The sequence below is a fragment of the Acanthopagrus latus genome, chromosome 2 (genome assembly GCF_904848185.1).
Source record: "Acanthopagrus latus isolate v.2019 chromosome 2, fAcaLat1.1, whole genome shotgun sequence".
NCBI lineage: Eukaryota > Metazoa > Chordata > Actinopteri > Spariformes > Sparidae > Acanthopagrus > Acanthopagrus latus.
In genome coordinates, this window is record NC_051040.1 from 31,194,843 (window position 1) to 31,206,293 (window position 11,451).

General features: G+C 45.2%; 1 protein-coding gene across 8 annotated transcripts; it reads right to left on the minus strand.

Annotated features, from left to right (window-relative positions):
• Window positions 1-364: 364 nt before the first annotated feature.
• LOC119005771 lies at window positions 365-11,121 on the minus strand. Of its 8 annotated transcripts, XR_005070582.1 has the most exons (4): window positions 5,438-11,121; window positions 4,978-5,188; window positions 4,808-4,880; window positions 365-2,007 (listed from the first exon to the last, which is right to left on the minus strand). XR_005070582.1 is itself a non-coding variant. In XM_037073706.1 (3 exons), the coding sequence occupies exons 1-3, from the start codon at window positions 6,747-6,749 to the stop codon at window positions 1,899-1,901; spliced, it is 996 nt and encodes a 331-aa protein (XP_036929601.1). In that variant the 5' UTR covers window positions 6,750-7,926; the 3' UTR covers window positions 365-1,898. The 8 variants fall into 8 exon arrangements, 3 of the variants coding, with proteins under 3 accessions (XP_036929601.1, XP_036929621.1, XP_036929611.1); XR_005070583.1 differs by lacking the exon at window positions 4,978-5,188; XR_005070580.1 differs by having other exon boundaries at window positions 4,808-5,188.
• Between the last annotated feature and the right edge of the window lie 330 nt (window positions 11,122-11,451).

An 11,451-nucleotide genomic window follows, 5' to 3' on the forward strand; every position in this document is an offset into this window, starting at 1 on the left:
CATTACCAGTGCTGTTGGTGATCATTTTGAATTTAGCATAATTCACATTTTCAATGTTAGTATCAGCGCAACACAACACAAAAAATTCTGTTAAGAGAGAATATCAGGGGTCATTATAAATAAGAGAAAAAACAGCTTTGATTCAAAACAGGCTTTCATTTCTAACATTATCCTGGGATGTATTTGAACACAAGCTCAAGATCAACATGCTGTATCCAAATGTCTTTCTTTGAGTAACCCCATGTTTAGAGCTTGACACTCAGACTGCACACTCTGCGGATCCTCCTCCTCTCTGATGACAAACACTGCCATTGTGCACTGTTGAAGCTCTCTTTCAGCGTCATCCTTCTCACCAACCTGACAAAAGACAAAAGAGAGACATTTATTGTATAAAAGGCTACTCTGAATGTACGCACACAAGTCTATCTCCCCTTTGTGTAGCAGGAAGTGATTTAATCATACAGCAGAAGACCAAAAGAATTTTTCTCTCAGCTGTAGTAGTTCAGAAAACGGCACTGTCTCATTAGTAGCTTGGCTTTGTGGCGTCGGACGCTTGTTGTTCACGACAAGAAGACCGCGGCAGCCAACAAAAACTTTTGGTTTGAAGTGAAAATACCATTTGAGTAGAAATGATTCTTTTAATTTTATCCACAGGTAGTGACATTTGCTTTGAAGCAAACTGAAAACATCAGGTTTCAAAATTAACCCATAATTTTTCATTAGACCAATTTAAAAATACACTTTAAAGGAATGACACAGTAGTTTCACTTTTTTCAGTGCACATATGCACCCACTTGCTTTAAAAATTTACAAATATTGAAAAAAAATAACATTGATGTATTTCAAGGGTGTTTCTCAGGACATTATATCAAACCACATGGATATCTACTCTCTCAGGGCCTCCTCCTGCTGTAGTATTTTACCAACATTAGCATCATGTCTTAAAAAACATATAAAAGGTCTCCAGATGTCATCAAAAACATGTTGCTTCCGTCTAATAATGTATGTTATCTTTTCCGTTGTCATGTTTGAAGCCATCTCTTTAATCCACCTTCCAATTCTTAGTCCATTAACATTTTTCCAGTTAATGGAAATGATACATTTAGCTTGTAATATACACATATTTACAAATCTAGCTTCTTTACTTTGTAATTGTGGGATAGTTGGGTATATACCCAGAAGAAAAAGCTTGGGGTCCAGTGGTAAATTCTAATATCTGATCATATTGATAATATTTTGCCAGAAAGATTTCACTTTCACACATTCCCATACGCAGTTGTGCATCGTTCCTCTTGCTTCATTGCACTTAATACATGTATCAGGGATGTTATCATTAAACGTACGTAATTTGACTGGGGTTATATATGTGCGTATGTTACGACCGGCTCGTGGGCCGCAACAAAAGAGGAGATGTGCAACCAAACTTAGTTAATAATTAAACAAAGTTTAATTAAAGTAAATAAGACTCATAAGGAAAACTCAATCATGTGGGATGTGGAAGTCAGTATCAATGGTGTAGGAAAGTGTATGGGTGTAATGGTTAATGTGAAGTGCATGTTGTAAGTGCGAAAATAAGTACAAACAAAAGGAAAACCAGCACGCTGGCAAGGTGCTGCGTGGAGTGCCGAACAGAGAGAGATGGCGTCAAAGAAGGCGGGGTTAAATAGGCCCGACTGGGAACACTGGCCAGGTGCTCCCTGTCAACCTAATGACCACTGCATCAGACCTGCAAAACAAACAAACAGACAACCACCAACAGTGCACTATACACACAACACCCAGGCCTGGGGCCGTCACACCCCCCCCCATAAAGTCAGGGTCCCCAAAGGGAACCCTGGCTCCAAAACTGCCACACTATATAAACTCACTGTATAGGGTACCTCTATACTTACTGAAAACTACACTCCTAACACAATACTAATAACTGCAATAATACTAAATACCTCACCGCTTATGTCCCCTACAATCTTCCGTTCTCCCACTGCCTCAGCAACTGGATCCTTGAAGCTAATTTAAGAGGAGAGAGAGCAAGAAATATGGGATAAAGTGGAGAGCAACAAAACAAAACACAACACATTACACAATCACTAACAAGGTGCCCGAGACAACGCATCCGCCACTACATTGTCCCGTCCCTTGACATGGCGAATGTCGAGGCTGTAGGACTGGAGGAAGAGAGCCCAACGAACCAACCTCTGATTGGGAGACTGTAAAGAACTGAGGAAAGTCAGTGGGTTATGATCTGTAAAGACCACTACAGGTGAAGAGCTGACATAGACATTAAAATGTTGCAAAGCCAAAATCAATGCCAACGTTTCTTTTTCAATTACAGAATAGTTTAGTTGATGTCTGTTGAACTTCCTGGAAAAGAAACACAATGGTTTATCCACCCCGAGATCATCAGCCTGCAACAGCACTGCGCCTGCGCCCACAGCACTGGCATCCACCTCCAACTTAAAAGCCCTATCCCACTGTGGAGCAGCCAAAACAGGGGCATTACAGATCAAGGCCTTGACATTCTCAAAAGCTGACTGACATTCTGCAGACCACACATATTTCATTTTGGCTTTCAACAGGTTAGTCAGGGGTGCAACCACGGTAGAAAAATTCCTGCAGAAACACCGGTAGTAACCAACTAGTCCAAGAAATCGCATCAGTGCCTTCTTAGTTGGAGGCGGGGCATAGTCGTCAATCGCCTGCACCTTTGCACGCACCGGAGCCACCATGCCCTGCCCCACTACACGCCCTAAGTATGTTACCGTAGCCTTGGCAAACTCACTTGGCCAGATTTACTGTTAAATTGGCGTGAGCCAAGCGATCAAACAGCTTTGTAATACGACCAAGATGGTCATCCCAACTCTCTGAATAGATGACAACGTCGTCCAAATACACTGAGCAACCTTCTAGATCTCCAACTACCATATTCATAAGGCGCTGAAACGTTGCCGGTGCATTTCTCAAGCCAAAGGGCATTACTGTGTATGAGTACAAACCAGTGGGTGTAATAAATGCAGCAATTTCCCTTGCTTTCTCTGATAGTGGAACCTGCCAATACCCTTTTAAAAGATCAAATTTACTCACATATTTAGCCGACCCCACCTGATCAATACAGTCCTCCATTCCCGGAAGCGGAAAAGAATCTGGCTTAGTCACATGGTTAACTTTACGGAAGTCTGAACAGAACCGTGGTGTGTTATCAGACTTGGGCACCAACAAACAAGGAGACGCCCAGCTAGAGGAAGACGGTTGTGCAATACCATTATCAAGCATGTACTTCACCTCAGCGTCAAGACACTTGCGCTTCTCCGGATGAACACGATAAAATCTTTGCTTAATAGGTTTAAAATCCCCAACATCTATGTCATGTTCCAGCAAATGCGTACGAGTAGGTGTGTCGCCAAAGAGACCTGGATATCGCCTAATCAGGTCGACTAATTGACCACGCTTTGACGTCTCCAAATGACCCAGCAAACCATTCAGATTCTGCAAAGACTCCGAGTTCTTCAGACGACCACACAGTACAGCTTCATCAGGACCTGGTAAGTCATCTCCCTCTTGCTCTGCCACAGCCTGAGGGGACACAGACACACAAACAGGGTGGACACCAGGCACCTGCGCCTTCTGCTCCGATAGCTGCAACGCTCGGGTGTAGTACGCTTTTAACAAATTGACATGACAGAGTTGAGTAGGTGACCTGCGATCAGGGGTAGCTATCACATAGTTCTGATACCTTCTTCACCACTGAATATGGGCCAGAAAATTTTGCCTGAAATGGAGAGGTAACAATTGGCAAGAGAGCGAGCACCTGATCCCCAGGGAGGAAAACCCGGTTCTCCACCTGGCAATCATAAAGTTTTTTCATCTTGCCTTGCGCAGATATCAATTTATTCTTGGCCACCTCCTGGGCCTTATACAGCCTGTATTTAAATCCATTTACATATTCAATAAGATTTTGGGGCACTTGTTCTTCCCTCCACTTATCCTGCAACAGTGCTAAGGGACCCCTGACAGTATGGCCAAACACCAGGTCGTTAGGGCTGAACCCAGTGCTCTCCTGAACCACCTCTCTGGCAGATAACAACAACAACCATGGCAATCCAGCTTCCCAATCCCTGTTCATTTGAATGCAATATGCGCGCAACATAGATTTGAGCGTCTGGTGGAACCGCTCCAAAGCCCCTTGGCTCTGCGGATGGTAAGCAGATGCCTGACTATGACTGATACGCAGCTGCTTTAAAATCTGTGCAAACAAATGAGAAGAGAAGTTCGACCCCTGATCAGATTGGATGACTCTGGGTACTCCAAAGATTGAGAAAAACTGAGACAATGCACGCACCACAGACCTGGCAGTTATTGTGCGCAAGGGGTACGCAGCCGGGTACCGTGTGCTCTGACACATTACAGTTAACAGGTAAACTGCACCTGATTTAGACGGAGGCAACGGGCCTACACAGTCAATAATTAGATGTTCGAAAGGCTGGCTTATGGCTGGTATTGGACACAGTGGAACAGGCTTCAAGCTCTGATTGGGCTTGCTGGTCAACTGACATATATGACAAGATTTTATATATTCAGCAACATCTTTTTTCAGTTTGGGCCAGAAAAAGTACCTCAGAATGCGGTCGTAGGTTTTTCGGACGCCCAGATGACCAGACTCGTCGTGGGAAATCTGCAACACCACTCTACGAAACTTGGAGGGCACCACGACTTGATAAATTGGTTCACCCACAAAATTTTCGCCCTGGGGGACCCACTTCCTCATCAATACCTCATTCTGGATAAAATAACACTGAGACTCCTGTTTTACCTCCCCAGAAGGCCGCACCACGTCCAGCAAACTCTTGAGGGAACTGTCAGCATGCTGCTCCGACACCAACTCACTGTGGGAAATAGACCAAGGAACATTAAAACATGTGACATCATACTGTTGTAAACTGTCATCTTTTTCGGCGTGACCTGACTCAACCAACTGCGCACGTTTCATTGCGCGCGTGACAGCACAGGCCCTGAAAGCCTCAGGAAAATCTGTTACGCTTTTATCAGGCTCAGTGGTGACCAGAGGCGCTGAAGCAACAATGGCCGGAGGTGGAACATCGGCCCACACCCGACTCCCTGCTATATCATTTCCTAAAATCATCGTCACGCCATCCACGGGCAGAGCTGGGCGCACAGCGACCGCCACCTCACCCTGAAACAGACCACAGGACAACATCATCTTATGCTGAGGAACCTGCAGAACCTGCAGCCCAATTCCAAGCACCGGTATAAAAGCACCCGTATAAGACTCCTGCGAAAAAGGTAACGCTGACTCTACAATGAATGAATCAAACGCCGCCGTGTCACGCAATATCTTAATTTTCACCTTTTCATCACTTCCTACCAAGGAAACACAACCATCGCTGATAAAAGGCAAACAAGACTGCAGATCTGGACTCACCACTGGCGGTTTCAATACACCCCGAGTCTTCAACGCCCGGTCAGGAACAGGCCCCACACACATTGCTGACTTAGGAGACACACTCGCTCCAGTTTTATTCTTAGCCTTAAAAGCAAAACAGTCTCTTTTCCAGTGTCCTCGCTTGTGACAGTAATTACAAATTTTGTCCGCCTCTTGGGACCCACGTTCATTTCTCTGACCAAACCAAGCACTTTTCGCTGGGCGACTAGACCATGCACTCCCACCTGAGAAATTCTCTGTGTGTGCCACCACCGCGCGTCCCCGGATACCAAGTATCCTTACCGTGTGTTAACAAATAGTCATCGGCCAGTGCGGCGGCCTCGGCTGCCGTCTTAACCTTACGTTCACTTATGCATGTGGCAATGTGACCCGGCACAGAATTTTTAAACTGCTCTAAAATCATAAGATCCCGCAGACCATCATAAGAATCAACGTCAGCTGCCGTGCACCAACGATCAAACTGAGTTGACAACTCACGAGCGAACTCCAAGTGAGATTTATCGCCTCTTCTCCAACCTCGAAACCGTTGGCGATAAGCTTCAGGAACTAATTCGTACACTTTAAGAACAGCCGATTTTACAACATCATATTTAACACTGTCGCTACTACTGAGACACGAATACGCTTCCTGCGCTCTACCGGTTAACACACACTGCAACATCAACGTACAGGTCGACTCAGACCAGCCACGAGCTTCAGCCAGGCGTTCAAACAGCAAAAAAAAAGTTTCCGGGTCTCTCTCATTAAATTTAGGGACCAGTTTAAAATCGCCAAAGTCCGATCTTACCGGGGTGCCACCTGGACCGGAGATACCGTCAGTAACCACATCATCCCCCGCGACCTTCCCCTCTCGAACCAAAGCCAATTTCTGTCTTTCCAGGTCTAGCTTCACTTGCTCAGTTTCCTGCCTCATTTTTTCAGCCGACAACACTTTCTCTAGCTCAATGCCCTGTCTCACCCTTTCCACGGCAACTTCTTTCTCAGTTTCTAATTTCATCCGCAACAATAGCAGCTCTTTCTGCCGCTCAAAAGACAGCCCGGCGCCAGGACGCGCTGCTAACGGCGGAGGCGCGCCCTCGGCGCCTGCGGAGACGGACACAGCCTCTCCCGCATCCAACACATTCATTTTTAATAACTTGAATTTCAAATTTGCTTTTACTGTCTCTTTCACACGTTTATCGCCAACCTCAACATTATAATGACCGGCTATTTTAACCAGCTGATCCTTCGTACACTCATCTAACAACGCTTCAGTTGGCGCCTGCACAAACGCTTCAACAACGTCATCCATTACGACTTACCGAACACAAGAGAATGCAACGTGACGGGACCAGTGTGCAGACAGGCCAACACGGCCTCCAACGGAGCTTCCCCGCTATCTACCTAACCAGAATCTAGCTAACTCCCCCCTAGACTTCATGAGGCGTAGCGGCGGGTATTTGCGCACTAGTAGCCCGCTGGCCCGGAGAGGCGACCAGAAACTGGCAACCCCACCGAAACCACGGATGTGCTCCCGAGCAGTTTAGGGAAAAGGGAACAGGAAGCTCTAACCGCTGTACCCCAACACTACCAACCCCCCCACGACGCCACCCAAAGGGGAGACGCCGCTAAAACCTACAAGGGGAACCACTCCTTCAGGTAACACAAACACACATATGGGCCGACACTTACCTTCTCATGCCTCCGTAAATATTCACAATTTGAGACAGCAAACAACAACAACCACTTCTCCCCGACTCCTAGTACAGCTGCACAGGTGCACCAACTTACCTAAACGCACATCTCCCGCGCGCAATCAAACTCACCATATAAGGTGAACTACGTTATCCGTGACAAAGGGAATCCCCATCATGACGTCACTTTCACACGCGAGCCCAACCTCTCGATTTAAGGGATTTCCTCACGCACCGCCACTTACCTGACGTGTGCTCTCACGTAACAAAAGCGCTCAACCAAACAACAAAAAACTACTACTAAACAACTACAAAAAAAAAAACCGACCTTCGAGACGGACGAGCCCCCAATTTGTTACGACCGGCTCGTGGGCCGCAACAAAAGAGGAGATGTGCAACCAAACTTAGTTAATAATTAAACAAAGTTTAATTAAAGTAAATAAGACTCATAAGGAAAACTCAATCATGTGGGATGTGGAAGTCAGTATCAGTGGTGTAGGAAAGTGTATGGGTGTAATGGTTAATGTGAAGTGCATGTTGTAAGTGCGAAAATAAGTACAAACAAAAGGAAAACCAGCACGCTGGCAAGGTGCTGCGTGGAGTGCCGAACAGAGAGAGATGGCGTCAAAGAAGGCGGGGTTAAATAGGCCCGACTGGGAACACTGGCCAGGTGCTCCCTGTCAACCTAATGACCACTGCATCAGACCTGCAAAACAAACAAACAGACAACCACCAACAGTGCACTATACACAACACCCAGGCCTGGGGCCGTCACAGCGTATCAGCCATTTATATTTAATAAGTTTCAGGTTGCTGTTAATTGTTTGTTTCTGAGCTTTCATACATGCCACTTTCCAGTCTTGTAGTGATCTTTCATCACCTATATCTTCCATCCACAGTCTCAACTTATGGTTTAAAGATTCATCGGACCCGGATATGAGCAAATCATAAAGGGATGAAATTAAACCTTTACCATAACAATGTCCTATAATTACTGTCTCTAATGAAAAAGTAATAGGCATTTCCAGTGAATAGTGTTAAGATGATGACATAAAATTCCTAATTTGAAGGAATTTAAATAAATTGTTTTTTGGGATGCTATATTTGGTTGAAATTTCTGAGAAGGACATAAATACATCATCTTTTCTGTACATATCTTGCACTTTCCTTAATCCCTTTTCAGCCCTTGTTCGAAAACCTGGATCGCTACTCCCTGGTTTGAAACTGGCATTACCCCAAATAGGACTAAAACGTGACCAAGAGGGATTGATGTTCAGATATTTACAAGTATCAAACCAAATGTCAATCATATTTAATACAATAGGGTTGTTTGTATTTTTCCTCAGACTTTTCCGATCCACTGAATACAAAAACAATTTAAGAGGTAAGCTCGGCCTCACCGAGCATGATTCCAAGTCTATCCAGGCAGGGGTATTTTCAGAAGAGAAGTAAAGCATGATGGACTGCAGCTGAGCTTCACAGTAGTACCACTTGATGTTTGGGCACTGGAGGCCTCCTCAGTCTTATGGTAGATATATTAAGGATAAGCGTAATCGGGGACGTTTATTTTGCCTAATAAAATTGGTAAACAATTTTTTAGTTCTAGTAAACAGAGTTAAGTGGAGTTAAAGGGAGAGACATGAACATCCCGCAGCAATGTCTCACTTTAAAATATAGGGGTATTTAGGGCACCTAAACCGCACACCTCCATGCAGTTAATGGTGGAAAAGATCAAATAATATTCTGTATAGCTAACTTTTTTTTCTTATTCCTGCAAGTAAACTAACAAAGATGCATACACTATACAAATGTAGCACAATATACATTCAACTGTACTGCGTACACTGCTGAGAGGACTTGGGAGATGTTCAGCTTAGCTGGTAGTGATCACTACAAGCTCATTTTCTCAGTGTATCAGGAATACACAGACATAATTTGAAAAACAGCTGTTTTTATTATAGCCTGATCAAGCTATATACACATACATATGAATAATGGCCGGCAAAATGGGCCAACATAAGGATATAACATGGAACAAACTGAGATTTGACTCCAGTCGTAGGCATTCAAGGTTTAAGGGCTACTGTACAAATGCACAAAACAGTTGTATATATGTTGTTACTAGGGCTGGGACGCGTTAATTAAGATTCATTAATTACACAAAAATTAACGAGTTAAAAAAATTAACGCATCTCAAAAAAAATTAAAATAAAATAAAATATTTTTTTATTTTTGCACCGGGGAACGTTTCTCACTGGACGAGTTTCAGGCGTACCTGTCGTATGAGTGTGATATCCAGGAGCCTGTTTTGTGTATGCGCGCACTGATCTGAGTTCATGTCTACTGATAATGGTGGCGAAAGTAGTTCCAGTGTTAGTTGTAAGTACTGCTGGTGTATGACACGAGAGGAGAAATAAAGAGCGTCAACAAGAAGCAACATTGCCCATTATTCTTTGGAGATAACTTACACATGGTGTCAGAGGTAAAGCGACTCGGACGTGGGGCATGGCAAAGTTTAATCCTCCCGAGAAACTGGACTTTACTAGACCGGAGCAGTGGCCGGAGTGGTGGTAGCGGTTTCAAAGGTACTGTATGGCTACAAAGCTAAAACTGGAAGATGGAGCGGTGCAGGTTAACACGCTGCTCTATGCACTTGGCAAAGAGGTTGAGCAGGTGTTCAACACTTTTCTGTTCGCGGAGGATGAAGATGCTGACGACTATGAGACAGTGTTGGAAAAATCGAACACCTACTTCATACCTAAAGTGAACGTTATCCACGAAAGGGCCCGTTTTTATCTCAGAGCGCAGAAGCACGGTGAATAGGCGGAGGAATATATCTGCACCCTCTACAAGCTAGCTGAGACCTGCCAGTTTGGTCCGGCGAAAATTGAGAATATTCGGGATAGGCTGGTCATCAGGATTGTAGACAAGGAGTTATCGGAAAAACTGCAGTTGACAATGGACCTAACACTGGAAAGAGCAGTGGAGATTGTGAGACAGTAATAAAGCAAATAAAAAGGCAAATAAGCCAGCAGGCTAGAGCCGGCTCGACCAACGCTAGGTACCTCAGCGAAGTGGTGCAAACATATACATGCGCAACTCCTACCCCACAACGCTGAGGAAGGGGAAAAAGACATGGCAGTTTCCACACCGGGAGCCCAGGACAATGCAGTGACAGGGGCCAGTGCTTCAGGTGCGGCAAGGATCACCCCAAACATACATGTGCATGTGCAGCCAGAAATGCTCAGTGCAGAAACTGCCATAAGACTGGACACTTTGCTGTTGTGTGTCGCTCCGCCAGAGTGAACGAGGTAACCACAGTGGGCAGGAGGCTGACCACAGTGGCAGACAATTTCTAGGCGAGATCAAAACAAAGTACACCTACATTGCAGACACTAATACACCATGGACTGTTAAACTAGCCATCAGAGACACTCCTGTGACCTTCAAGGTTGATATGGGCGCTGATACCAGTGTGATATCAGATGAAACTTACTACAAGCTCAAACACCTGCCCCAGTTAGCAAGCGATGACATGGACTTTGACAGCCCAGGAGGAAAACTTGATGGTCTAGGACAGTTCCCAGCTTTAACAAAGTACAAAGGCTGGCAATACAAGTTCATCATACATGTGGTCAAAACAAACAGCTGCAGCAACCTCTTAGGCTGAGCCGTTGCAGTGGCCAAGAGACAGGTGATAAGAATGGACAAAGCACATTTGATACAGATGTGGGACTGTTGAAGATAAAACCTGTTAAAGTATGCCTGCGAGACGATGCTGTGCCGTACAGCGTGAACACTGCGAGGAGAGTATCCGCACCCTTGCTCCCCAAAGTTAAAGCTGAACTGGAGAGAATGGTGAAGTGTGGCGTCATTGAGGAAGTAACAGAACCAATGGAGTGGTGCGCCCCGATGGTTCCGGTCCCCAAACGAACAGCTGATGTGAGAATCTGCGTTGACTTAAAGAAACTGAATATGGCAGTTAAAAGGGAGAGGTACGTCTTACCTACTATTGATGACATACTGCCACGGCTGGCAGAGTCCCAAGTGTTCTCCCTGCTCGATGCAGCTAGTGTCTTCTGGCAAATTCCACTGGAGAAGGAAACAGCCAAGCTGACCACGTTCATCACTCCCATTGGGAGGCACTTCTTCAAGCGGCTCCCGTTTGGGATCTCCAGCCCGCCGGAGATTTTTCAGAGGGATATGTCGGTGCTGTTCAGAGGCCAGGAAGGAGTTGAGGTGTACATGGATGATATTCTCGTCCACGGCAGGGATGAGAAAGAGCATGAAGAGAGACTCCAGAATGTCCTGCAGATCCTA